Here is a 27,536-nt window from a genome sequence, read left to right as displayed (position 1 = left end):
CCTGGCTGTGCCCTGTCACACACCATCACACAGCTCCCGTCCCCCCCGTGTGCCCAGCTCACCCCTACACCCCCTGCCAGGCATCTCCGGGGACTGCAGAGCCCCCCGAGAGCCGCAATTAATCACCGGGGCCATTAATCGGCGGGACAAAGGGTTGGAAGTGCAAAACCCTCGGTGCGATCAGCCCTGGGGGGGGCAATTTGTGGCAGCTGCCGAAGCGCCCTCGGGGACTCGAGCGCCGGCTCCGGGGATGCTCCGGGGATGCTCCGGGGATGCTCCGGGCTCCCGCGGCCGAGCCCCCTTGCCCTCGGAGCCCCCCGGCCGTGCCCGCGGCCCTCCGGCTGCCCTCGGCACCGCAGGCTGCTAAATCGGGCTCGAGCCGGTCCCTCCCACTCGCCCCTTAGTCACTCTTCCCTGGCAGGCGGCGCTGGCAGCGGGTGGGAGGCGAAGGGATGCGAGACTCGGGCAGGAAAAACGAGAGCTCCGGGAGAGCCAGGCTCCTCTGCGAGCCACCGAGGCGGGCACAGGGATTTCCAGGGCAGGATTCCCGTGCCCAGGGTGTGCAGGGCAGACCCTTCCCCACCCCGGGTTTGGGCAGAAGGAGGGGGGGTGTCTGTGCTGGCTGCTGGGCAGGGATGGGGATGCTCCCCCATCCCGCGCCTCCCTTGCTCTGCTGGTGTGTCCTCAGCCCCAAATCACTGTTTTGCCCCTCTCTGGGAGCCTCTGTTTTGCGGTGGGCAGGTCCAGTCATGCTCAGGTGAGCCTCAGGTGAGGCATGTGCGGCACGCAGGGGTGGGCAGAGCGGCCACTCTGGGTGCAACAGGCAGCAAAACCCCGGATCACCGACCTGCTCTCCTTGAGCCCACTGAGAAACAGCTCTGGCAGCCAGAGCTGAGCTCCAGGGTCCCTCCCGGGGACACTCAGTCACCCACGGACGGAGCTCAGTGCCTGTGGTACAAGGTGCTGCGTGGACAAGTGTGAACACATAGTAGCACTGCGGCTATTCTGGGAAACTGCTGCTAAAACTGGTGCTAGAACTGGTGCTAGAACTGCTCCTAAAGCAGCCCAGGCTGGCAGAGACAGGACCATGGCCCAGCATGGCTCCATAACACAGTGCCACCCATGCCCTACACCCCGACCTGTGGGACCTTAATCCTCCAGCACTTCACCCTGACAGGAAACTCGGAGGCTTTTTCCCCCCCCAGCCTCCCCCCTAAGCCCTGACTTGAGTGTTTTTAAGTATTTCTTTCTCTTGGGAGGCCTTAAAATCCACCCCTTTGCCTCATTTCCTTGGTGTTCCGTGTTTGCCAGCTGCCCCTGGGTTTGCTGCTGTGGCTTTTCCCCGGGAGATGCGGAGGTGCAGGAGCTGTGGAAGGGGCAGGATGCAGGGAGGAGAAACCAGAGCAGGGAGGGCAGCAGTGGCAGGACCTCAGTGGACAGTTTCCATCAGGGATTAGTTAAAAATAGCCGGGAATGCACAAAGATCTGGCACGTGGCTCGCAGAGACTCTCCTGCACGGGGGTTGTTTGCTCATGGAGAGGAGCCCCACCAGGAGCAGGAAGGCTCAGCTGGGTGAGCAATTCCCAAATCCTTTGTGGGAAGCGCTGAGTGTGCTCAGAGGTGGCCACTGCCCGGGTTTGGGGAGCCAAATCCAGGGGCAGGGGCTGCACAAGCTGTGCTGGGGCTCCTGCTGGCTCCTGCCAGCCCTTTGCAGCATTCCCGGCCTGTCCTTCCTCTTCCTCATAGGCAGGAGTTTTCCCCCTGGGCTAAAAGATCTGCCTTTATCTCCTGGTGGCAGCACAAGGCCTCTGAGGAAGCAGCTCCCTCCAGCAGAGGGTAGCAATGCCTGTGCACACTCCCAGATAAGAGGATTTTTAATGATTTACAGAAGAGCCTCATCCCCTGAGCCTCTGAATTCTGGAGGATGGAGCATCCCTCCCCACTGGGCGCTGGCAGTGCTCAGCTCTGAGAGCTGGAGAGGAGCTTTCTGCCCTCTCCCTGGGAAAGAAAAAGCCTCCCAAACATCCCTCCAGAGATCCCAGGAGCTGTTGCCATCAGTGTTCTCTCACTTATTCCACGTTTCCTAGATGCAGAGCCGTGGATTTGGCCACTTGCCTAAGCAAAGATAACCCTGTCAGAGGTTCTAGCTCAGGATGCCAGTTGGAAAGAACATTTAGATATTTAATTGCCCTTTTTTTTTGTTTTTCCAGCGAGCCAGCAGCCAGGACTGTCTCCACAGACCTGCTCCTCCGAAACCCAAGTGCCTGTGTTTAGCTTTTTTAAACAATTTAGCGACGTCTCTCTAAGCCAGTTAGGGATGATCTCCTTTAAAGGTTAATTGAATATTCCTTGCAACTTTGATGTACATTTCTCTGTTGAGAGAATTGCTCTATTTGGCAGCCAGGCATTAAAGGGGTGGTTTTCACCAACGGGCCAAGTCTGAAAAATAGAGGAGGAGGAAAATAGGAAGCGAGAAATGAATTTGCCTTGTTGGTTGGGGTTTTTTTCCACCTTCTGCTGCTGCTGCATTGAAGAAGAGCAGGGATAGGGAGGTAACAGCCTGGGAAACAAGAGAGGGAGCTGAAGGGTGAGGGGACAGCAGCAGCAGTAACTGGTATCACAAACAGGGAAGGGCAGCACAGAAATAATCACAGCTCAGGTTTGGAGCTCAGCTCTGTGAAGTCAAGCCTAGATTTGACACAGAGGTTGGTTTGCTGGAAGGTCCTTAGCTCCTACCCCAAAGAAGTTCTTCCTCTGATGCTCCTGGTTTTCCTAAGGGTAAGGACAGGGATTGAGGGGTTTCAGCTACTGCCAGGGCCAGTTATTTCCCCTCCTGTTTCTTAGACAGTCTCTAGCCTGTGATTTCAGGAATATGCCCCAGCCCAGCCCCTGGCTGCTCATGTCCTCACCTCCCTGGCCATCACTAGAGTGAGGGAGAGCAGGTCTGGGCACCCTGGCAGGGCTCCTGGTGCCCCTGAACCCAGCAAGGCTGATAGAAACCTGCTTTATGGTCCCCAGACACAGCAGGGAGGTGCCAAAAGTGGCACCTGGAGGAGGTGAGGGAGCACAGAGGGGACCCAGCTGGGCAGCCAGGGAAGGTGGCTGGGCAGTGTGGCCACCAGGAGCACGGGGGGCAATGCCAGCCCTGCTCCTGGCTGCTTTTCAGCAGCCTGGGAGAGGGGGGGAGACAATAAAAAGCAGGAAGGTTGCAAACAGAGCCCTGTCTCCATGGCAGCCTGCGGCACCGCTTCTAAATTTTCCCTGAACGTGGAGAGGATGCTTTTCTCCCCTGTGCGTTCTTGGGGGGGGGTTTCAGCAGAAAGGGCCTTAGCCCAGGTGTTTCCTGGTGCCTGGGGAGGTTGGTGGCTTGTGGAAGGATCCCTTGGTGCTCCCATCTTGTCATAACCCGGGGGAAAGGCTCTCTGCCCCTCGTTTCACCCGTGTTTAGGGGGACGGAGGAAGACACGGAGGAAGACACGTGCAGAGCCCGTGGAAGCAGCAGAGCTGGGAGGAGAAGTATTTAGGGCTCATCTCGAGTTACACCAAGTCCTGGCTATTTTTAGCTGCACAGAACAAAGCCCTTCCATCAGCTGGACCCCGAGGGAGGTGCAGGGGAGGCAAACCCAACACCAAACCCAACAGCACCGGGCGTGGAGCTGGGGCTGCACAGGCAGCAGCCACAGGGCCCAGGAGGGGATGCACAGAGAGCCCCTGAGCTGCCCAAAGCCCCCCCCCAGCAGGCAGGGTTTTTGGGTGCCCAGCCCTGGCAGATTGTGTGGTGTGAGGTGGGAAATGGATGCGTGAGGAGGGGCCTGGCGGCTCCCAGCTCAGCTGTCGCCCACCCCGGCACCACCTGCCAGCCCCAGACGGCTCCCAAAATAACCCAACCCGGCCCCCTGCACCTGCTGCCTGGCAGGGATGGGCCACCCCGGGTGGGACCTGCTGGGAGGTGTCGCCTCTCCCCCCCCCAAAAAACCCTCCCCTGTCAGCAGAGGGGGTCCTGCCCCACTGGGTGCTGTGGCTGTTCCCCCGTGGATCTGATGGTTCCCAGCGTGGGAGGGGAGTGAATTCACCAGTGGCCGTTCCCTGGTGGCAGTGTCACCACCCAGGTGTGCCCAGCCAGACCCCAAACCTGCAAAAAGACAAAAGCAGGAGAGGGAGAGCGGCATTTGTGAGCTCCCAATTAGCAGGGCTTTAATTGCAGTATTAGTTGCTCATTAGTGGGAAAAGCCAGATGCTGGGAGGAATTAGCTAAGCTGAAAAGATCTTTCTCTCCACCCCAGGAATATTTAACTATGTCTCATACAAGTGTTTCCTTTGTCCCCGGAGCATGACTGATATGACTTGTGTGGGTGCCGTTGAATCACTGATGAGCTCCAAAATCCCTGTGACAGGAGGCTGCTGGCAGGGGTGGGAATAAAACTGGGGAGACCTGGGTGGCACAGGTAGGGTTTGGCACGTGGTTGGGAGCTCTGGAGGGCCCTGGAGTTAATTTAACCTAAAACAGAGGGGGAAAGCACTTGGGCTCCGGGCTGAGCAGGGAGCTGGGAATGCCACAGGTAGGACTGAGGGTGACCTGCAGAAATGTGGGGTGTCAGGAGAGTAAAGAAGAGCTGCAGACCAAGCTGAGGTGGATATAACAGGGAGGACCAGGCTCCCGGGATATTCCCACTGTTCCCTGCTGATGCTTGTGGGAACAGCCCCACTCTGAGGTCAGACAGGGGCAGCAGGGGAGGAGCTGGGGGGTCTGAAGCCCAGTTCCTCACAGTGCTTGGGTTTCCTTGCCCCTGGAGCTGTTTAATCCAAACTGCAGCTCTCTGGGCAGAGCTGAGGCCTTTCAGCTCCAGAAATCCCTCCTTGCTCCGTGCACAGACACACTGGGCTGGCTCAGGAAGTGATGCTCACACTGGACAGCCTCCAGTGGGCTGGGCAGGGAGCAGCAGCTTCCCAAACAGCCCATCAGTGACACCAGTCCAGTTCTGACCACTGGCTGGGCGGGCAGGTGGGAGCAGGAGGGGCAGGGGATGTTGTGTCCCCCATCACCACACTGCTGGGTGACATTCCGAGCCCGAGGATCAGTTCAGAGAATCACAGAACACCCTGAGCTGGAAGGGACTCAAAAGAATCAGAGTCCAGCTCCTGGCCCTGCACAGACACCCCAGCAGCCCCAACCTGTCCCTCAGAGCGTTGTCCAAACCCTCCTGGAGCTCTGGCAGGTTTGGGGGGCCATGCCCAAACCCTGGGGAGCCTGTTCAGTGCCCAACCACCCTCTGGGGGAAGAACCTTTCCCAAATATCCAACCTGACCCTGCCCTTACACAGCTCCAGGCAGTTACAGCTCCCCAGCCCAGCCATGAATTCCCCACAGGCTGTAACTCCCCACTGGCTTCTCCTGGGAATAAACAGCTTCTGGCTGTGGCTGTGACCTTTCAGCCACCAGCAGCAAGGTTTGTCTCACTTCTACGTCCCTCTCAGGCTGTGGGGCAGAAGGATTAATAATCCATCCCTCTTCCAGCCCGTGTGTTTGCTCAGAACAGCTGCCTGGGCAGCGTCTGCTGCGGAGGGAACACGAGGCTCTGCAGAAACGCAGGTGTTGGGAGTCACAGGACTCTGCTGACACCAGTTTTCTGTGGGTTGAGCAATCGTCCCCAGGCAGGGACAGGAGCCTCTCCCTGCTCGGCCCCAGGGGAGCAGTGGGAGCAGTGTGGAAGAGGGAACAGCACGGTGGGTGTGGAGCCCAGACCCTCAGAGCTCGCCCTGCCAAGGTGATTCACTGTTAATTTGAGAAATTCCTCTCGTTCCAGGACTGGCTTCCCCAAACAGTCCCACCTACATCCTCTCAGGGGTGATCTCACCCTGCTCTCCCAGCAAAGCCACTCGCTGGCACATCCCTGGGCAGGAGCGGGGCCTCCATCTCTCCACAGAGGAAAGGGAAGTGCCCGCAGCTCCTCCAAGCCCTTCCCAAAGCTGATGCTGGATTCAGCGCTGATCCCTGGCTTTTCCAGCAGGAGGGAGGGTGACACAAGTGCCCTTGACCTGAGCCAGCCTCCCACAGGAACCGGGTGCAAGGAGGCAGCGCTCGGTGCTGCCGAGGGGCTTCCAAACGGAGGCAAATTGCCTTTTTTCACCTTTTTTTCCCCCATTGAGCGGTTGCACCTTCGCCTGCAGGGCCTGCAGCAGGATGACCAGCTGCCAGGGCGCACTGGCAGGGCCTCGGCACGGTCCGGGGCCGCCGCGCTGGCACGAAGCCCACCCGACCCCCTGCCAAAGGCAGCGAGCGGCTCCTCTAACAAGCGCCGGGCGGGGGGTGTGAATTCTCTCGCTGTTCATTGAAAGAACATTAAGTGTGATGGACTCCCGGGCTATTAGAGTGGATGTAACGTGTAATTGAGGCTGGTTTATTCTTCCTGTCGAGTGTCCCCCTCGGCCGCTGGCAGATCGGGGCGGAACACATGGTGCGCGCTTTGTGCTCCATTCACTGCCCGCCTGCCATCGAAACGATCCCGGTGAATGACAATGAGGGAGAGGGGACAATGGCCCGCGGTGAATGGGAGCCTTGTCGTGGGGCCCCGAGCCACAATTGAGCACCACGGGCTGGCGCCTGCCCGGGCAGGCTCTGAATTGCCCCCCATTAGCGCGGGGAGGGGGGACCATTCCGGGGAGGGGGCAAGGTCGGCGCTCTCCAAGCCCTTTATTGCTGCCATTTCTTTGGAGACCGAAATGAGCAGGTTTTGGAGAGCCTGGCTCCAGCTGGGCACGGGGAGGGCAGGCAGGAGCTGGAGCGGGGACGGGCAGATGCTCGCACAGCCCAGGTTGGACTCAAAGCGTCAGTCGGATGCTCCACGAGGCCCGTGCGGGGCTTTTCGCCACAGAAATGCCCACATTTCCCCCCAGGGCCGCATTCCTGGTGCCTCAAAGAGCCGAATCACCGCGTGGCACATCACCTGGCAGCCAAACGGGGGCACATCACCTGGCAGCGATCGAGGGAAAGAGGAAGGAGGCTGATCCCCGAGCCGGGCTCCTGGCAGCTGCTCCCTGTGTTATCTGTGCCTCTCCCAACAAACACCCAAATGTGTGGGAGCATCTGCACAGAAAGGATGAATAATAATTCGAGAGGGGAAAAAGAGTGGGCGAGAGATTGCAGGGAAGAAGGAAGCTTTGGCGTTCTGAAAGAGGGAACAGGGAAGAACAGGATCAGCAGGGAGCCAAGTGGCACCGCGGAGCCCGGGAGGAAACGAAGGCTCTTTTGCGAGGGTGACCTGTCGGGGAAGGTGGAGGGAAAGCTGCTGCCTGCCGAAAACTCTGCAGGGGAGAGGGAAAAGCCTCAAAGAAAGCGTGCTGGGAAGGAGATAAGATTAAATTCCTGCAGCCCATTGAGGAAGGAGGCGACGGGAAGGAGCTGCTCTCCCACGTGCAGGGAAGGCATGACTGGGATGATGAGATGCCATTCATTTTTTCCCCCCTCTCCCTGCACAGGCAGGAGTGGGAGCATCCACGTGCTCAGCCCCGAGCCCGTGGGTTTAGCCCACACTGCCTGAGTGTTTGTTGGGGGGTCTGTCCCCCCAGGAGCACCGCGGGACCCCCCCACACCTCCCCACTTCACCTGGGGGGTGGGTGACTTGCAGAGCTCCCCTCCCAGCCTGACTGTTGTGTGATTCCGGGATTCAGGGGTTTTGTTCACAGCCCCTGAAGGGCCGCGGAGCACAGACACTGCTCTGGGGGTCTGGGCTTGTGCTGCCGCCCCCCGGCCCCCTCCCCACCGCGGCGCCGACAAAAGAGCCCTGAGAGGCTCGTTTGCTGAGCGGGAGGGGAAGGCTCGTGTCTTTTCTGGCTTTCTCTCCCCGCTAATTGATGAGTGACGCTAATTGATGAGTGACGGGGCAAATCGCGGCTCAGGGTAATCACATTTAGCGCCGAGAGCTCGGTGGGGCTGGGGCTGAGCCGGGGGGGGGGGGGGGGGGGGGGGGGGGCGTTTGGGGTTGGGGGCAGGGGGAGGCGGGGACAGTGACAGTGCCCCCCCAGTGCCCGGGCTGGGGCACCCCCCGTTTTCATTGCCTGCACTCTCAGTATCACTTACATTTCATTTTTTAACCCCCAACCCCGTTTTACACTTCGCAGCAAAGCCCGACCCGACCCAGCTGTGCCTGTTGCCGAGCTTGCAAACCCCTTAAAAATACACATATGCATCCACACAGCCAAATATACCTGTGTGCATGTAATGACTGGGGTTGGGTTGGCTCAGCAAACTGATCTGGCTCCCTGTGGAGCCACACGGTCACTGGATGTGATGCAGGGAAGATGCCAATGTGAGGCTGAACAAGGAGGGGGACATGTCTGGTCCCCCTTTTGGAGGTCCCCTGAAAGCTGGAGCAGGAGCCTGTGCTACCTCCAGAGCCTTCCCCTTCCTGCAGACATTGCCCATGAATTCCAACTCCTCCACGGCTTTCAAAGTGTTCATTTTTAAGTGGGAAGGGGGAAGGAGAAGAAAAAGACGTGCCCAACCCTCTCAGGCGTGTGTGGGAGGGCTGGGATTGATTGAAACACCTCCTGCCAAGAGGCTGGAAAGTCCCAGCTCTCCCTCCCCACATTTCTCCCTTCTCCTGCAGGCACCCAAAAACCCAAGGGCACATCTATCCAAGGGGACAGAGAGCCTGGAATCCCTGGAGCAGCAGCTCCACGCAGCCCAGCCTGCAACCTCTGTTTTAAGGGATCAAATCCCCCCTCCCCACCTCTGCCATAGGTGCCTGTAAATACACCCGGGTGTAAAATATGTGTCAGCACACCAGGGCTGCTCCCTGGCACGTGTTGAGCCCTGCCTGGGGTTGCTGTCACCGCAGCTGGCAGCTCTGCTGCCTCCTGTGCCACTGATCCCCTCCCCTGCGGCGATTCCTGCCCCTCCCTGCCCTCTCTGCCTCTTCTCCTGCAGGAGTGAGGGAAGCCCAAAGTCATTTATCACCTCTCACACATCAGCATCCTGGCAGCAGCTCAGGCCTCGGTTCTTACTTGCTCCTCCTAATCCCCCCAAAATGGATTTAGGGATTAGAATGGTATCATCTGTCTCTCCAGGACTTTCCTTGGATACTTAAATCAATCTGGGTCCTCGGGGCGTGGAGAAAAGGGAACAGCTGAAGCTGAGGGGTGGGCACAGGTTGGTGTTGCCCTGTTTTTGGGATGCAGAGGGGCTGGCACTGGAGCAGGGGTAAGGCAGGGCATATCCAAGAGTGGGAAACACGCAGGAGTGACTGCCTGGAGCTGGAGGATGAGGATGCCCTGGCACACCCCCTCCACCACCCAACCCTGTGCCACTGCCAGGGGACACTGTGAACCCCCAGGATTCCTGTTTGGGTGATGGGAGCTGGGCCTGGGGTAGCTCTGGAGAAGAGCTGGATCACACAGTGCCAACACCAGGAGCTCTGAGCTATTCCAAAGGAGCAGAAATGTCTCCTCTCTGCTCATCCTGTGCCAACAGGATTTAACTCATTTGGATTACGTGCTTTCCCTCTTTCTCCCTCTAATTACCTGGATGGAAGGTGCATCTCCATTGGAGCCCTGGCTCTGGGAGCCAAAAGCCACAAAGGCCACCAGGAGCTGGGGGTTTATTTTCTATATCTTTTTTCCTCCCAGCAGAGAGAGCGAGCACAGAGGCCCACATCCCTCTGAGCCCTCCTCACAGCACTCAGCACACACACGAGGCCTCTCCTCCTCTGAAGTGCTGCACAGACATTTAAGTGTAATTAAACCTCACGGCTTCCCTTTTCAGGCAGGTTAAGAGGGGCACTGAAAAGTGGAGAATCAGGGGGCACAGGCTGGTGCAGGAGAGGGTTCTGGCTGTGGCTGGTTGGTAGGAGACGGGATCCATCACGTGCAAAAAGCAGGAGCCAAGGGTGCTCGTCGAGATTATGCCTCTTAGGCACCTAAAAATCACTACAAACCACTTTTCCTCCTCTTGTCATTTTAGAGACTCCTGTAGAGAGCCCTCCTGCTGTAACCTGCAGCTCCTGGCAAGCCCCCTGGGCATTGGGCAGAATGTCTCTGGCCATTCAGGAGTTGTGGCCTGGGGGACTCAGGCAACTTGTGGGAGGCTCCTGGAGCCATCCCCTGCTCTTCCCTGGGTGCCACCCTCCTTCCCACGGGGCTGGGAGTGGGGTGGGTGAGCCTCAGCAAACATCCCTCTCCCTTCACACGCCCGAGGGGCAGCTGCTCCATCTGCACCCACCCCTGGGCACTCAGGGGAGATGTTCACAGAGGTGCCCTTGGCACAAACCCTGTCAGCACTGGCGTGTGCCCAGCTGTGCCTGCCAGGTGTGCTTAGGGCAGAATCGTGGAATATCCTGAGCTGGAAGGGACCCACAAGGATCAGAGTCCAACTCTGCAGACACCCCAGCGATCCCACCCTGTGCTGAGAGCGTTGTCCAAACGCTCCTTGAGCTCTGGCAGGTTTGGGGGGGTTGTGCCCAAACCCTGGGGAGCCTGGTCAGTGCCCAGCCACCCTCTGGGGGAAGAACCTTTCCCTGAGATCCAGCCTGACCCTGCCCTGGCACAGCTCCAGCCGTTCCAGGGTGCTGTCCCTGCTCACAGGGAGCAGAGATCGGAGCTGCCCCCTCTGAGCTCTGCCCTCGGTGTCCCCTCTCACCCAAACCCCATCTCGTAGCATCACCCCCCGCTCCCGTGGCTGCTCCTGACCCCGCTGTCTCTGTGTCCCCAGACCCGCTGCCGGCTTTGCTATGAGCTCAGCCGGGCCCTGCCCCCGCCGGGACCAGCATGGGCAGCGTGAGCAGCCTCATCTCCGGGCACAGCCTGCACAGCAAACACTGCCGCGCCTCCCACTACCGCCTCCGAAAGCCCTCCCACCTCAAGAAACTCAACCGCTACTCGGACGGGCTGCTCCGCTTCGGCTTCTCCCAGGACTCCGGACACAAGTCCGGCTCCAAAAGCAGCAAGAATGAGGACTTCTTCTACATCAAGGTCAGCCAGAAGTCCCACGGCTCCCACCGGGACTACACCTCCCTGGCCGGAGGGGAGCTGGGCCAGGCGGGCGGCAGCAGCAGCATCGACTTCGGGACGCCCACGCCGCAGAAGCTGCTGCCCTTCCCCAGCCAGCTGGAAGTGGTTAGTGGGGGGGATAGTGTCCCTGGGAGAGGGGGGTGCCCCACTGGGCCCCATCCATCCTCGGAGGGGGTGCAGGTCCCAGGGCAGGGCTTGTCCTGGCCATGGTCCGTGAGATCAGTTTGCGCTGGGAAGCGGGAGGAGAGGGGCAGCAGGGAGGTGCTGGGGGCACTGTGCCACCCTCTCCTTTTTGGGACTGGGCTCAGCAACACGCTCCAAAATCATGCCATGTGATCCAAGGCACACAGACCCTTTAATTCCCAAACACACCCTTCACCTCCCAGCAGAGGCACTTTCACCCATCGGTGTCTTCCCCGAGAGCTTTTGGCCCTCGAGGGATAGCGGAGCTGTCCCACCGTGGGGATCTCATCCCTGGGGACAGAGGGGGTGGGGGAGGACAGATGGCATTGTTTGGGTCTGTGCTGATGGTTTGGGTCTGTGCTGACGGGCTCTGCTCTCCCCCAGGGTGTGGACAAGCCTCCTGCCCGTCCCACCGCCTTCAAGCCGGTGCTGCCGCGCTCTGGGGCCCTCCTGCACTCCTCCTCCTCCCCTGAGAGTGGGGGGCACCTCCCCCCGCCCCTGCACCCCCCGGAGAAAGCCAAGGAGCAGGAGCTGAAGCCCGTGCTGTGCTCGGGGGGTCTGTCTGACTCGGGCAGGAACTCCATGTCCAGCCTCCCCACCCACAGCACCAGCAGCAGTTACCAGCTCGAGCCCCTCGTCACCCCCATGGGCCCCATCAGCCGCTTCGGGGGCTCTGCCCACAACATCCTGCAGTGTGCCATCATCCAGGACAGCAACATGATGAGCCTCAAGGCCATGTCCTTCTCCGACGGGGGCAACAAGATCCTGAACCCTGGCAAAGCCCCTCACCACCGCCACGGAGCCGCGGAGAAAACCGCCTGCGTCCGCTCGCCCATCTCCACCGACGAGTCCACCATCCAGGAGCTGGAGCAGAAGCTGCTGGAGAGGGAGGGGGAGCTGCAGGAGCTTCAGTCGAGCTTCGAGGAGAAGGAAATCAGCTCCTGCCAGGCCTACGAGGAGAAGCAGCGGCGCTGCAAGGAGGAGCTGGAGGGCCTCAAGCAGAAGTGCAACAGCAAACTCAAGCAGACCTCGCAGAAAACGCAGCGCACGCAGCAGGTCCTTCACCTCCAGGTCTTCCAGCTGCAGCAGGAGAAGCAGCAGCTCCGGGAGGAGCTGGAGAAACTCATGAAGGAGCAGAACCTGCTGGAGACCAAGCTGAGGTCCTACGAGAAGGAGAAGACCAGCTTCGCCCCGGCGCTGGAGGAGACGCAGTGGGAGGTGAGTGGCACCGGGGCACCAAAGCTGGGGCTGAGGGTGCCCAGAGCAGAGTGTGAGTGTGGAATGGGGCAGCTCCAGCAGCAGCAATAAATTGAGCCTTTCTTCACCTCTATTCCTGCCTCCCAGCAGCACCACAGGGGGTGCAGGGCTGTGGGACGTGGCTGTTAAATCCAAGGAATTGTGCGAGCTGTAATTGAGGCTCTCACCACCCCTCTTAACCTCTCAGCCCTTCCCATCATCCACAGTGCATAAAAGCACTCAGTCATTAAAATAACCTGGCATTTCCAGCCTCCAGCACAGGGTTTTCCAGCTGCCTGCCCCAGAGGAGCAGTAAAGCTGCCTTCCCATGTGGAAATAGGAACTACTTGGACTTGCCACGGCCATTTGTTAGAGAGCAGTAAAACCTTCCACTCCCTGCTTAAGCTTAATTTACTCTCTCGTTGGGTGTTGCTGAACAAAGAGCTTAAACTGATGAAAATCCTGAAGTTTATGAATAATTATTTTTTAATATTAATTATAACTAATAATCACAATTAAATTAATTCTAAAATAAGAGAAATAACTGCAGTTCGGGGTCTCCACATGCTGAACCCCAGCTGAGGTTTAGATTGGATATGAGGGAGAAATCCTTCCCTGGGAGGGTGGGGAGGCCCTGGCACAGGTTGTGCCCAGTGTGGCTCACATGGGGCACTGTCCCCTGACTCGGGCTCTCCATCCCTGCCCCACAGGTGTGCCAGAAATCCGGGGAGATCTCCCTGCTGAAGCAGCAGCTGAAGGAGTCCCAGACGGAGCTCAACACCAAGACCACCGAGATCCTCGGCCTGAAGGCGCAGCTGAAGGAGGTGAGGGCGAAGATGGAAGGGCTGGAGATGAAGACCCAGGACCTGGAGGTGTCCCTGCGCACCAAGGCCATGGAGCTGGAGGTGTGTGAGAACGAGCTGCAGCGCAAGAAGAACGAGTCGGAGCTGCTGCGGGAGAAGGTGAACCTGCTGGAGCAGGAGATCGTGGACCTGCGCACGGAGCTCGCCGTCCTCAGGGAGCAGCTGAGCGAGGCCCGGGAGGGGCCCGGGCCCTGTGCGGGGCTGGAGGAGGCCCAAGCCCTGCAGGGTGAGGTGGAGAGGCTGCGGGCAGAGCTGGAGGCCGAGCGGGACAACAACGAGCAGATGACCTCCGGCTTCCAGCACGAGCGGCAGACGTGGAAGGAGGAGAAGGAGAAGGTGATCCACTACCAGAAGCAGCTGCAGCAGAGCTACCTGCACATGTACAAGAGGAACCAGAACCTGGAGAAGATGCTGCAGCAGCTGGCGGCGGGGGAGGACGGCAAGGAGCCCATCGAGCTGGAGATCCCCGGCGCCGACGTGCCCTACGAGGACATCATCGCCACTGAGATCTGAGCCGGCCCTGCCCTGCCCTGCCCTGCCCTCCCTGCAGCTCGGGGCAGGTGTCCCTCTCCAGGGGGGACACACTGCCCGTGCCTTGTACAGTCCAGCTGAGCCATGTATTTATCCGGGGGGCTCCTGGCCCCGCTCCCTGCCCGTCCCGGTGCTCCCCGTCGCCTGTCGTGTTACAGAGGTGAACAAGCAACTCGTGCCAGTGGTGACGTGCCAGCAGCTCCCCCCGCCCCGGCAGTGCCCCTTCTGCCCCTGGGAGGACTGAGGAGCCGGCGATGGGGTGGTCAGGGGACAGGAACTCAGCAGATTTAACTCCCGTCGACGCACAGCGCCCGAGGGGTGCTCTGCTCCAGGCTCGGAGGGATCAGGGCACAGCTCCGGGGATGGGGACACCAAAACTCCGGGCAGTGGGGACGCCACGGTCCTTCCCACTGCCTTTGAAGGGAATCAGCCACAGCACATGCCCAGCTCCCTGCAGGAAGCACCACGCTGCTCTCACACCTCCTCACCCTTCTCCGTCAGTGCCAGTCCCAGGGCGCTGTGGGACCATGGAGCCACCTCCTGCCACTGGCACATCCGCTGCTCCCACCCTTGGGCCGCTGCAGTGCCTCAGGAAGGACCCCACCTGCACCCCCCCAGCGGGTTACAGCCAAAACCCACCAAAATCCCCGTTCACTGAAGGGCACAGCCCACCCTGCACCCCCCCTGCACATCCCCGGGTGAGCCGTGGCCAGCCCAGCACTCCCTGCTCTGCTGGACGAGGACTCAGAGTCCCTTTCCCCAGCTGCCAGGCAGCAGCTGGATTTCAGAGCTAGGAGAAGTGTCCCAGCCACAGTCTGACCAAGGAATCGGGGTTGTGTTCACCCCACAGCCCCCCACACTCGCTGCGACCGTCCCCTCCGGGACCCCCGGCTGCCTTATCTCCTGCTGTGTCCTTACATCCACGGGATCCCATCAAGAGGAGCTGGTTAACAGAAACCCCCCCCCAAAAAAAACCCCCACTTTCACTTTGTTTTCTACCCCAGCTCTTAAAAATTTCCTCCTGCCACCAGCAAGTGGATAACGAGGCTCCCCTGAAGGTCACCAGAGGTGACTCCCGTGTCCCCTGTGGCTCAGCACGGCCAGGAGGGAGGGAACCAGCCTGGATCCAACTTCCCAGGGTGGAGATCTCCAGCCAGGCCACCTCTGTGCCAGTGCAAGGATATTTTCTTTACTGCAGGGTGTCTGTTCACCCACTGCCCCAGCCCAGGGGGTTTGGGGGCAGGTCTTGCACAAACCCCCAAAGCCACAGATCGGGCCAAGGGCTTCATGAGCAGCAGAACCCAGCGCCCCTCACACCATTCCAACCTGGAAAAGTGACACACAGAAACCAGTCTGTGCCTTCTGCACCTGGCCCCGAGCACCCCCAAGTGCATTGCCCCAAGTTATCCCCTGGACATCCCGGCTGGGTGTCCACCCCGACCCTCATCCACGGCCCCGCCGGAGAAAAGCCAACCTCAGATCCCCGTGGCTGTAAATCGGGGCCACGCCGGGTCCAGCCTCTGCCCAGCCCTGCCCAGGGATGCTCTGGAGCTGGGATGGCTCCAGCTTCGAGGCCAGAAGGGATTCAGTGCATCCCCCAAGCCATGGCCCCAAGCACTGGGAGCTCTGCACCCCCCTCTCCCACCCCAGAGCCAAACCCAGGGGAGCAGAGCCCTTCCCTGCCTTCCCAACGCCCTGCTCCTGCTCCCACTGGCCTTGGTGGCACCTCCCCTGTCCCCCAGCCCTATATCCCCCTCTCCCAGCCCCATATTCCCCTCTCCCAGCTCCATGTTCCTCTCTCCCAGCCCCATATCCCTCTCTCCCAGCTCCATGTGCCCCTTCCCAGCCCCATGTCCCCTCTCCCAGCCCCGTGTCCCCACTCCCAGCCCCATATCCCCCTCTCCCAGCCCCATGTCCCCTCTCCCAGCCCCATATCCCCCTGTCCCAGCCCCATATCCCCCTCTCCCAGCCCCATATCCGCCTGTCCCAGCCCCCTATCCCCCTCTCCCAGCCCCATGTCCCCTCTCCCAGCCCCATATCCCCCTCTCCCAGCCCCTGCTCTATGATGTGATGGCCCAGAGGCCTCGACGTGCTGCCTTTGCACAACGCTGTGTGTGCCCGTCTGCATTCCAGGTGTGTCATTCCAGGTGGGAGCCAACCCGGGGGGGGAGGCTCCTGCCCGGCCTCAGCCTGTACAGAGAATTTTTTTTCTGCAGGTTTTTTTTTTTTTTGTTTTGTTTTTCCCTTTTCTTTTTTTTTTTTTTTTTTTTTTGGATGTTATTTCTGGTGACTGATGTAAACTACTGGTAATTTTATGTTTCTATTTATAAATAAAAATTTTGTAAAACTTCTTTTCGGCCTCCCCACCACCACCCTTGAGTGCTTGGCAGCGTTCCAGGGGTTTTCCACACCAAAAAAAGCAGGATGGTGCTTTGTTGTGCCCCCCCCTCAAGCCACAAGCCATCTATCACAGCCCCCCAAGGTCCCCTTTGGGGACATCCCTCCACCTGGCCCTGTTGTCCCCAGGCCTGTTATCTCCACTCTGCAGCTGGGATAACCCAAGCATGGAAAAGCCTGTCTCTGGCACACACAGAGGGATTGGAGAGGGGGGATAATCCCCCTGGCCTTGCCCCCACCCTGCACCCTCCAGCTTCACCCTCCTGCTCTGCAGGTGAGGCTGATTTTCACCCTGACCCCCTCTCCTCCCCCAGTCCCAGGGGTGCCCAACCCACCACCCGTGTCCTGAGGAGATCCAGAGAAAACAATTCCCAAAGGAAGAGGCCTGAACAAACCCAAGGTCATATTTTGACTCTGGGAGCTGTTTTCTTTTCTCCAAACCAAACCAACCCGGAGCCTCTTTACACCACAAGGATCTAAACAGCATTGGGGGGAGAGTAAAGGGAGAGGTTGAGGAGCAAAAAATGGGGAAAACACTAAAACTGAGCCCCCCACAAGCTGCTCTGTGCCCCCTCAAAAGGGCACCTGGCACCCACTGAGCTTTCCAGGGAAACCTTGGCTGTGCTCACATCGCCCCGGGCAGGAGGGAAGTTTATTTTTAGAGCCTTTGAAAAGCTGCTGAGGAGGAAGAAGACGGAAAACCACGTGGAAAGGCTCTGCCTCCTGAGAGGCACCTTGTGTTGAAGATCATCCCCGGCCATCCCCTGCCCTGGCTGGGGGTGCTCCCGGCTCAGCTGAGCCCTTCCCGGGCTGGTCCGTGTAATCCAGGTCAAGGCAGCAGCGAGGAGGAGACCCCTGAGCTGCCAGTTATCCCTGGAATAACTCCCAGGAGCTCACAAACTGCAAGTGCTGCAGCAGAGCAGAGACTCGGCAGAGCTGAGCAGCGCCAGAGGGACCAAGGGCAGCTCCAGGAGCAAGGGCAGCATCCCTGAGGGCACATACACCCCAAGGAATTCTTAGGAATGCCCAGGGAAGCCAGCCTGGGGACCCTGGGCTGCTTCTCCCCTTTCCCACCAAACCCCTCCTGAAGCTGCCTCTGAGGACGAGCTGTGCCCTCCCCAAGGTCGGGCTCGGAGCATCCTCTGCCCCAGGCACAGTGGGCACCAGCGGGTCCTTCAGGGCTGTTGGTCCGTGTCAGGATGCTGGGAGAGCACAAGGAAGGCTGGGAATTGGAGCACAGACGTGGCCGGGGCAGGCTGGTCCCTGCTATGACCCCGCTGCTTCACGGCCAGGAGGGGACACGGCCAAGGAAGGAGCAGCAAGCCCCGGTAATCCCGGGGTAAAGCCGTGCCCTGGGGACACCCAGGTGGATGGCACCAGGCTGTGCCGGGGCTCCAGGGCTGAGGAAGCACCTGAGGGGCACGGTTGGCTCCAGTGCTGGGGGCAAACAGGAGAACCAGCCCAGCCCGGGCACCCCCCCCTCCCCGTCACTGGGGTCCCCGCGCTTTGGGTGAGCTCAGCTCCAGCTGCCCGAGCCCAACCGCCCTCGCACAGAAGGAGTGTGAATTGTTGGACTAATCAGCGGATGCAAATCAGCCTCAAGACGGAGAAAAGCTGATTTGCATCTTCTTTAAACGCCCCGGTGCCACCGCACCAGTGTCTGGCTTTGCGGGGGGGGGGGGGGGGGGGAGCAGAGTCAGCCCTAAAAATCTCCGCAGCGCCAAGCCCGGGGTTGGCTTTGAAAGAGCAATTAAACCCCGGCACCTCGTGCTCGGAGGCGAAGCTGCTTTTGATGTGCAAATAACCCGCGGGCAGCTCTGCCCACCAGCCTGTTCCCCGGCCCTGCATCTGCCACCCCGACCGACCCCCGGGGGCAAAGGGGGGCCCTGCCCGGGGTTCGCCCCCTCCCTCCGCTCCTCCGCGGGCTGACAGCTGGCGTGTGCTCCTGCGGGGACCGCCTGACACCCGCTGGAGAGGGGGGATGAGCCCCCCGGGCAGCCCCTCATTAGTCATTATGGAATAAATAAAAAAAATAAAAAAAAGAGGAATAAAAATAGCAAACAGCGCGTTAATGCAGCGAGGCAGCAGCTGGGAGAGCAGCACGTCCGTCCCCCCTCCTCGCCCCGAGCCTGGTACCTGCTGGCTCCTGCCGGGAAGTGTCGGGCTGTTCCTTTGGCACCCGGCTCAGAGCCGTGTCGGGAGCTCTCAGGGCGCTGCCAGGGCTGGTGCCACGCAGAGGGGGCACCCCTTGACCTGCCCCCAGAGCCCTGTGCTCCCCCCCGAGGGGCTCTGCTCCCACCTCGGGGCTAAAATCGCTGTGCTTGAGCCCCCAGACCTGCTGTGGGACCTCTGGCTGGGGGCAGACAAAGGTGACAAAGGTGCTTTTGTCGTTCCTGTGCCAGGCTCGGGCTGTTCCCTGCCTGGGACAGGGGTTTGTCCTCACCTGGGAAGCTGCTGAGAGCACGGGGTGATGTCCTGGGAAGGGGCTGGAGCAGCAGGAGCAGCTGAGGGAGCTGGGGGGGCTCAGCCTGGAGAAAAGGAGGCTCAGGGGGGACCTTCTGGCTCTGCAACCCCCTGACAGGAGGGGGGAGCTGCCAGGGAACAAGGGGCAGGAGGAGAGGGAACGGCCTCAAGCTGGGACAGGGGAGGCTCAGGTTGGACATCAGGAGGAATTTCTCCCTGAAAGGGTTGGTTAAATACTGGAACTGCCCAGGGAGGTTTGGAGTCCCCACTCCTGGAGGTGCCATGGGAAGGTCTGGCCGTGGCACTCAGTGGATGAGGTGGGGATGGGGCACAGGGGGGACTCTGTGGCCTCAGAGGGCTTTTCCCACCTGGATAACTCTGTGGTGCTGTTTTCTCCAGCCAGGAGGTTCCTGCTCTCTTTGAGCCTCCAGAGCTGAAGAGCTGCAATGTTTTATTCCTTCCCCTTTGCTCCCACCAGCTGCAGAGCAGTGCAGTTTAACTGCCATGGATATTCCTATCCTTGCAGAATTCCCTTTGCTCTGTGACACACACACATTCCAGGAGCCCTGTTATCCATACAGAATCCCTGCAGGCATCCCAAGAGAGGCACCTTCCTGCTCACACACCCTTGGGTGCGTTCAACCTTTGTCCCCAAGCTCTGTCACCTGCTGAGGGACCTCAGGAATTCACTGCACTGTGGAATTTCTCCCCTGGCTCAGTTTTCAGAGCCTGTCCCTGAGCCCCAGCTCCTGGGTTATTCCCACCCCTAAGCACAGGCTCTCCCTCGAGACAGAGACTGTCACTGAAGGGGAAAATGGGTAGAAAAGCCAAAACCACTTGTCCCAGCCAGTCCCTGCTCTAGGGGAAGGTGTCCCTGCCCATGGCAGGGGAGTGAAAAGATGATCTTTAAAGTTCCTTCCCACCCAAACCATTCTGGGAATTCAGAGGGACTGGCACTGGAGTTTGAGCAGCCTGGCTGCAGGAACACCTGAACAACCCCCCCAGTGCTGACCACACCCAAACCCCAAAGCAAACTCAGCACCCAGAACTCATTGTCCAGGAGTTTAATGTTTCCAAGCCTCCTCAAGCACAAACCACCCCTGGAGAGGGATGTGGGAACAGGGGGATCCCATTCCCTGCACATTCCTGCAAAGCTTTTCCCTGTGACTGCACCACCCCCCAACTCCACACAGCACTGGGGGCTGAGGCTGAAGGTCAGATCCTCCTCCTCTTCAGCAGGGAATCCTCAGGGCCCTCCCTGCCCCTTGAAGTGGCTCCATTTCCATTCCCAGGGGACATCCCAGCCCCTGCTGAACCACCACAGAACCACAGGAGCCTTCCATTGTCTTCAACACCTTCCATATTTAATTTATTTAGATATTCTCTACATTAAAGTATTTTCATGCCAACACTTCCAACCTCCCACCCCGACCTCGAGAAAAAAAAAAGAGGAAAAAAAAAGAGAGACTTGACACAGCTTTGGGTGGAATGCACCGGAATAGAGTCGCTGCTGCAGCCACAGGGAACACAGAACTGGGGAGAGCTGCACATGGAGACGTCAGGGAGCTGGAATTAGCACACCCTGGCAGCCCAGGCCTGTTCACACCTCCCCAGACGGGCACTGAAGGCGTTCAGAGAGGTGCAACATGCCTTGGTGAGCCAGAGCAGAGCTCAGACTTGTGTGAAGCCTGGGAAAAAAGCGTGGAAGTCTGCCAGCAGCAGGGCCTGGAGCCTCGTCTGAACCCGCTGGAAAAAGAACAGCCCGGAATTGCCTGGCCAAGATTGCAGGGTTTGGGAATGCTGAGCTCAGGGCCAGTCAAATCCGGGCCTGGAGTGCAAACCACAACAGCTTCAGACACAGCACGGGCCCAGCACACCCAGAGCAGGATTCAAAATATCCTTTCTGACACTAAAACCTGTTTGTTTGGGTTTTTTTTTTTTTTCCTCCTGTTGCATCATTTAGTGCAGGACATTCTGTAAAAGCTGAGCTCCCACCTGTGTCAGGTTTAAGGTGGGTTTGCTCACCCCTCAGAATCCCCTTCAGCAGCAGCACAAAGCCTTGAATTACCAGCAGTTGTGGTGACACTTCTGAGCTCAGAATCACTTGAGCTGCTGGTTTGTGTCCCTGGCATTTCCAGAATTCAAAGAAAAAAAGGGTTAAGTAGGAAACTTAGTCTGCAAACTTCAATTTAAAACCTTTAATTCAGTAATTATGCTACTTCCAGGTAGCAACTCACTGGCCTGTGTCCTCTGAAAGACCCTCTGCTGGTGGAAAAGCCCCCAGCATTTGCCTCCTCGTGTCCTCAGTTCACACAAACCTTTCAGAACCTTAAGCCACGGCTCAAAACTTGCATTTTCCAGACAGGAATGCTGTCATGCAAGTCACATTTGCTCTTTCATGCTCCCCTAAACCACAGTGTGCAAGCAGAGATTTGCAGTTTCTGGTGATCCTCAGACAACTCCCCTGAAATGCCCTCAAGAGGTTCAGCTCAGGAAGAAACCAAACCTGGTGGTGGCTATTGCACATTTGTCAGAGCTGGCCTAAGTGTTCTCCTGGAGAAGGGATATTTTAAAAGCTGGTCTTGGTGGACATGGGAACACTGGCACGGGTGTCACCTACTCCTGGCTTTGAATCCTAAAAGGGCGACGAGTAAACACCAACACACGGGGACAGAAACCAAACCAGCACCTCACAGAGCAGGGGCAGGGGGAGCAGGGTTAGTGCTTTGCAGTGGAATCCCGGGGGTAGAACTCGGCCAGCGTTGTCTGGGGGATCCTCTTGAGCATCTCCTTGGGGAAGATGCGCAGGAGCTGCCAGCCGATGTCCAGGGTCTCGTACACCGTGCGGTTCTCGTAGGGACCTGCAGGAACAGCCAGGGGTGAGGGGGCAGGGGAAGCAGCCCCGAGGTGCTGGTGCCCGTTGGGATGTGCTGGGACACCTCACTCACCCTGAGCAATGAAGTTCTTCTCGAACTTCTGCAGGAACTCCAGGTACAGCAGGTCGTCGGAGGTGAGGGCTTCCTCCCCCACCACGGCCTTCATGGCCTGCACGTCCTTCCCGATGGCGTAGCAGGCGTACTGGGGGGACAGGGAGGAATCCAAAGGGGTCTGAACGTCACCAGTCCCACCCCTGCCATGGGCAGGGACACCTTCCACCAGCCCAGCCTGCTCCAATCTGGCCTCGGACACTTCCAGGGATGGGGCAGCCACAGCTTCTCTGGGGATTCCATCCCAGCCCCTATCCCTTCCCAATATCCCATCTAACCCTGCCCTCTGGCAGCATGAAGCCATTCCCCCTTGTCCTGTCCCTCCATCCCTTGTCTCAAGCCCCTCTCCAGCTCTCCTGGAGCCCCTTTAGGCACTGGAATCCTTGGAGCCTTCACTTCTCCAAGTGAACACTCCCAGCCTTCCTTCCCAGTAGAGTTTCCATCCCTCTGATCATCTTCATGGCCCATCATCCACATAATTTCTGTTCCAACTCCAAGGGTCTCCCTAAACACCCAGTCAGTGCCTTAAAGCAGCCTCAGGGATGCTGTGGATCACAACTGCTTCCCATGTTCTTTACAGGCTGGGCAGCCAAAGGTGGGTTTGGAACATGGCTCTGCTGTCCCAGGGAGGTTTTTACCCACCAGCTGGTTGGACACATCTGCATGATCCTTCCTGGTCATCCCCTCCCCAATAGCTGACTTCATCAGTCGAGACAAGGAGGGCAGGACGTTGATGGGTGGGTAAATCTGGGGGAGAAACATCCAGGAATTAACAGGAATACTTAAAAAAACCTATAGAGTAATCTTAAATACATTTCAAGTGTTGCAGCACACACCTGTCTGTTATGCAGCTGCCTGTCCACGTAGATCTGTCCCTCAGTGATGTACCCAGTCAGGTCAGGGATAGGATGAGTAATATCTATGGGGGGGGGAAAAAAAAATAAATGGTTTGACAGTTTTCAGCCCTTTTATATCCATTTTAGCACTGATGCAGCAGCTTTTTGCCATTAGGTGACTTCTAAACTACAAAGCCATCACTGATTCCCTCCATTTATCCCTAAGTGCTCCTGGATCGGGGCAAAGCATTTATTAGCACCACAGAGAAAGCAGCCAAGAAGCTGCAGCGTTCAAGAGGGAAGCTGAAGCTGTTGCCCTGAAGGAGCCCTGCCCAGAGCAGCTCACTCACCGTCGTTGGGCATGGTGAGGATGGGGATCTGGGTGATGGAGCCGTTCCTGCCCTCCACGCGCCCCGCGCGCTCGTAGATGGTGGCCAGGTCCGTGTACATGTACCCCGGGAAACCCCGGCGCCCAGGAACCTCCTCCCGGGCTGCTGACACCTGGGGAACGCCACAAAAAACATTCCCAGGAAGTCAGGTCACCCCTTCTGGAGCTGCTGTCTCCCCAGATTTAGCTGCACTAGTCACTTGAGGGACCCCATCCTGTGAAACGCAGCCACACAAACCCCTCCGAGTCACCACGACCCTTTGGGTAAGATGCCAAAGGCAAAACCAAAATGATGGTATCAAACTGCTAATTCATGGAATCATGGGATGGTTTGGGTTGGAAGGGACCTTAAAAGATCACCCAGTTCCACCCCCTGCCACAGGCAGGGACACCTTCCATGGTCAGGGACACTTTCCACTGGAGCAGGCTGCTCAGAGCTCCATCCAGCCTGGCCTTGGACACTTCCAGGCATGGAATTGCCACCAGTCCATTAAATTTAGCTCTGACATCCCACTGAACACCAGCACTCACTGAAAGCCTCCCTGGCTATTTAAGAGCACTGCAGTGAACATTAACTGCAACAGCCCCAGTAGAAGTTTGGATTCTCACTTCACACCACAAACCTTGGCTGCCAACACCCAGCTCGTTAACGAACGGGGTAATTCACACCTTAATGGCCACCTACCTCCCGCAGGGCCTCAGCATAGGAGCTCATGTCTGTCAGGATGACCAGCACGTGCTTCTCACACTGGTAAGCCAAGAACTCTGCAGTTGTCAGGGCCAGCCGGGGGGTGATGATGCGCTCGATGCTGCGACACAACGCGGCGTGAGCCGGGATTTAGGGATGGCAAGGGATGGGTTTGGGAGCTGCAAACAGCTCAAAATCTGCTGCTGCACCCACTGGAGCACCAGCATGGCTCCAGCTCCCCGTGGGGTTTGGTCTTGCCAGCCTTTTCCCACCCAGCAGGGTTGTAAGTACTCACGTTGGGTCGTTGGCCAAGTTGAGGAACAGGCACACGTTGTCCATGGACCCGTTCTCCTCAAAGTCAGATTTGAAGAACCGAGCTGTCTCCATGTTCACCTAAACCACAGCAGGGAGCTTAGGATACTTTGCATCACATTAAGGTCTGAGCACCTCCTTAATCATCCATAACAAGGCTCTCCACCATGGAGGCTCCTCTACATTCCCAGAGTGAGTCACTTCTAGAATCCCAGGCTGGAGATCAAGTTCAAGACACTTTATCCTGATCAGACACACTTTGTTGGAGTCATGGAATGGTTTGGGTTGGAAGGGGCCTCAAAGCCCATCCAGTCCCACCCCCTGCCATGGGCAGGGACACCTTCCCCTAGCCCAGGTTGCTCCAAGCTGGCCTTGGACACCTCCAGGGATGGGGCAGCCACAGCTTCTCTGACCAACCTTTGCCACCACTTCTGCTCTTTGGGATTTTCAGCCCTTCAGCCTCTAGTTGCTTTCACATAAAATCTTCTTACAGTACTTCAGCTGCTCTCAGAATTCCCAGTTACTGCTCCCTCCAGCTCCATGGACTCACCCCCATAGCAGCAAACACGATGGCAAAGTTCTCCTCACTGTAGTCCATCACATCTTTGGATTTCTTCACCAAGCCAGCCTGGCGACAGATCTGAGCTGCAATCTGGGGAGAAAACCTTTCAGTCTTTGCACCTGATGCTGCTGCACAGCCCAGAACTTCCATTTCACTGACTTTTAACCCCAGTGAAACACAAGCAGACAGTTTAAAGAGGCCCTGAGTGCTCACCTCGTTGTGGGGCAGCCCAGCAGCTGAGAAGATGGGGATTTTCTGGCCCCTGGCAATACTGTTCATGCCATCTATAGCTGAAATCCCAGTCTGGATCATTTCTTCTGGGTAGATACGACACTGGGGGTTGATGGGCTGACCTGTTGTGGTTTTTTTAAGAGAATATGTTATTCCCTATATGTGTTTGAAGCTTTATTAAACAACTGCTCAAGAGGTACCAACCCCACTGTGAGGCCAACAAATCTTTACATGCACCTGGTCACACCTGAGGAGATGCCAAGGCTCTGGAATTCTGTGGTCATGTCACTGATAAGAATGGTTTACAGAAAACCCTGCCAGTTACCAGCTAATCACCTCTGGAGCCTGTACAATTAAGAGTCTACAAATAGTAAAGAACAGCCTCCAAGCACTGCAGAAAACTGCTCTTTTCTGCTACCTCGTCCTCCTGCACTTGTGCAACTTGATTTGATGCCACACATAATTAAAGATTAAGCTCCTCCTAAGTTAGATCCTGTGTTCTAACCCAAATCTACTGCAACATTCAGAAAACAGACACACTAAATTTGTCTCTTAACTCCCCACCAGAAACAAATTAAGAGCCTAGAACACACCCATAATGTCCAGGAAATCTTCAGCCAAGACAATGGGGCCTCTGTCTATAGGTTTTCCTGATCCATTGAACACTCTGCCTGTAAGAAACAGCAATAAAAATGTAAATTACTGTGACAATAAGTTCCCATGGGATAGATCTGCCCACCCCTCAAAGCACTGTGCCCTCACCAAGCATGTCCTCCGAGACCGGGGTCCGCAGGATGTCCCCGGTGAACTCACAGGAGGTTTTCTTGGCATCAATCCCTGAAGTGCCTTCAAATACCTGCAAATATGGCAGAAAAAAGGCAAATAAAAACACAGGGAAAGGGTGTTGTGCTTCACAAAGTAACACCTGAGTGCTGCCTCACAGCAGGAGCCCCCGCTCTGCAAAGGGCTGCAAGAGCAGCTCTGCTGCCACAAAACATCAAAAACCCCCCACTTTTCACAAAATTCATGAATTACATCAACAAAGTTGGAGCCACTCCTTTGATCTCAAGTGTTTCCCTCTGCCAACAGGGTAAAGTTCTTCAGATAAGAAGAATATTAACAAGACACAGCTCTTTAGAAGAAATACAGCAGCCACAGCAGAGCAGCTGATCCTGAACCTCATCGTGTAACTTACAGTGGATTCCTTTAATCCAGCAGCAAAGAAATCCGTGGGGGATGCAAATGAAAATGTCCCTGTGCTCCAGTCTGCAGTCTTTTCAAGTTATTCATCCCACTGGCACTTGGAATAAGTAGGTGATTTATTTCTTTTTCGTTTCCAGTGCCAAAAGAACAAATCTCAGGACAGATTCGACTCGGCTCAGACGCACCCTGATTAATAAAATACTAATAAAACATGCAACAAGAGACACTCCTGTTGATACCTGAACCACAGCTTTGGAGCCACTGACTTCCAGGACCTGCCCACTCCTCCTTGTGCCATCGGGAAGGGTCAGGTGGACGATCTCTGCGTACCTGGGGAACTGAGGGGGAGCAAACAGAGGGTGGAAAACATCAAAATCCCACAGCCAGGAAACAAAAGCTGCCAGTTTTAAGCAAGCCTAAGCCTAGAAACTACTCAATTTTTAAGAATAATTTCATCATCAGAACAAAACTCCTCCCAAGCACGTTAAATCTGAGGGGCTAAAGCAATTTTTACACAAATATACAGTGTTTGCAGAGTGGTAGAATCAGTTCTGAACACCCAGGTAGCCCTGGAACAGCGACAGAAAGCCACAGGGCAGCATCTGACAGGAGAAAAACCTGCAGCAGTTGTTTGCCTTCTTGAAAACAAGCCACAAGGGTTCAGAGTTTCCTTTCACAGAGCACTTATTTGGAAACAGAAAGGTCAGGAACAAAGCAAACAGGTGGATTTCAGCATCAAAGTTTAAAACAATATTTTGGTAAAAACTGAAACACTGTTTCCTTTCTTTCCCCAGCACCTTCAAGGGCACGGACACCCCTCCCCAGCCTCAGAGCCACGTTCTCAGCAGCCAGAAAGGGATTAAAATTGCTCTGTGGACGCCAGAATTTCCCACCAGTCTGCATTTAACCCGCCCCAGCTTTGCTTGTAAATTCTCCCCTAAAAAAAAAAAACTTTGTTGAGATCCCAGTTTTCACCTTGACTTGATCCAGGATAACCAGGGGCCCGTTCACACCCGAGACAGTTTTATAGGCTGGAAAAAAAACAAGCCACAGGTCAGGTGGTGCTTCCTTAGACACATCCCAGATCAAGTTTTCCCAGTTCCATGCTTATCACCAGGCTCAGGTTTGCAGATCTGGGGCTCCCTTTCTGTGTTTATGATGAACTCTTCCAGAAGGATCAGGTATGGAATTGTGTGCCCAGCATTTCCTGCTGCTTCCTGCAAAGCCCCCCTGAGGTGACCCTAAAATCCTGCTGGGTTTTTGTGCATCATAAAAATTCACTACAAATCTACATCCAGGGATAAAACGAGCCTGGAGCAACCTGGGCTAGTGGAAGGTGGCCCTGGCCATGGCAGGGGGTGGGACTGGATGGGCTTTGAGGTCCCTTCCAGCCCAAAGCATTCCATGATTTTATGATTCCAGCTGAGGACATTCCACGATTTTGCAGAGCCCAGGGGGAAAGGTGTGAGAAGGCAGCAAGTCCTGCTCCAGGGATGCATCCCTGAGGATCCAGGGGTGGGCACACAGCAGGATCCAGGGATATACATCCCCCAGGATCCAGGGGTGGGCACACAGCAGGATCCGGGGTGGGCACACAGCAGGATCCGGGGTGGGCACACAGCAGGATCCAGGGATATACACCCCCCAGGATCC

The 27,536-nt window shown here is 57.3% G+C and overlaps 2 protein-coding genes and 1 long non-coding RNA gene across 3 annotated transcripts in view; 1 reads left to right on the top strand and 2 right to left on the bottom strand.

The window, feature by feature from the left end:
* The window catches only part of LZTS1 (leucine zipper tumor suppressor 1), a 17,088-nt gene extending 2,312 nt beyond the window's left edge, over nt 1-14,776 (top strand). The window contains exons 2-4 of the mRNA XM_027669502.1: nt 10,705-11,108; nt 11,571-12,404; nt 13,133-14,776. Coding sequence (XP_027525303.1) covers nt 10,761-11,108; nt 11,571-12,404; nt 13,133-13,798 — 1,848 coding nt within the window. The 5' untranslated portion in view covers nt 10,705-10,760 and the 3' untranslated portion in view covers nt 13,799-14,776. The remainder of the gene's footprint in view (nt 1-10,704; nt 11,109-11,570; nt 12,405-13,132) is intronic.
* A 3,586-nt stretch (nt 14,777-18,362) lies between these two features.
* Nucleotides 18,363-19,153, bottom strand: LOC113960117. The gene is made up of 3 exons (XR_003531981.1): nt 19,045-19,153; nt 18,657-18,741; nt 18,363-18,566 (listed from the first exon to the last, which is right to left on the bottom strand). It is a non-coding gene; the product is annotated as an uncharacterized LOC113960117 (long non-coding RNA).
* An 865-nt stretch (nt 19,154-20,018) lies between these two features.
* Nucleotides 20,019-26,972, bottom strand: LOC113960116 (V-type proton ATPase subunit B). The gene is made up of 13 exons (XM_027669495.1): nt 26,859-26,972; nt 26,123-26,221; nt 25,443-25,536; nt 25,274-25,351; nt 24,663-24,802; nt 24,438-24,539; nt 23,871-23,968; nt 23,573-23,696; nt 22,850-23,000; nt 22,477-22,582; nt 22,306-22,444; nt 21,625-21,754; nt 20,019-21,537 (listed from the first exon to the last, which is right to left on the bottom strand). The coding sequence occupies exons 3-13, from the start codon at nt 25,447-25,449 to the stop codon at nt 21,395-21,397; spliced, it is 1,218 nt and encodes a 405-aa protein (XP_027525296.1). The 5' UTR covers nt 25,450-25,536; nt 26,123-26,221; nt 26,859-26,972; the 3' UTR covers nt 20,019-21,394.
* Between the last annotated feature and the right edge of the window lie 564 nt (nt 26,973-27,536).

The sequence above is a fragment of the Corapipo altera genome, unplaced genomic scaffold, assembly GCF_003945725.1.
Source record: "Corapipo altera isolate COAL_440 unplaced genomic scaffold, ASM394572v1 263, whole genome shotgun sequence".
In the NCBI taxonomy this organism is placed as follows: Eukaryota; Metazoa; Chordata; class Aves; order Passeriformes; family Pipridae; genus Corapipo; species Corapipo altera.
This window is presented reverse-complemented; position numbering and strand designations above follow the sequence as displayed.

Excerpts from the sequence above, each read along its gene's own strand:
- LOC113960116 (XM_027669495.1), bottom strand. Across the intron at positions 24,803-25,273 it reads AGATTTCCTGGACATTATGG|GTCAGCCCATCAACCCCCAG; the intron begins GTGTGTTCTAGG and ends AAACCACAACAG. Across the intron at positions 22,583-22,849 it reads CCTCACCATGCCCAACGACG|ATATTACTCATCCTATCCCT; the intron begins GTGAGTGAGCTG and ends CCCCCCCCATAG.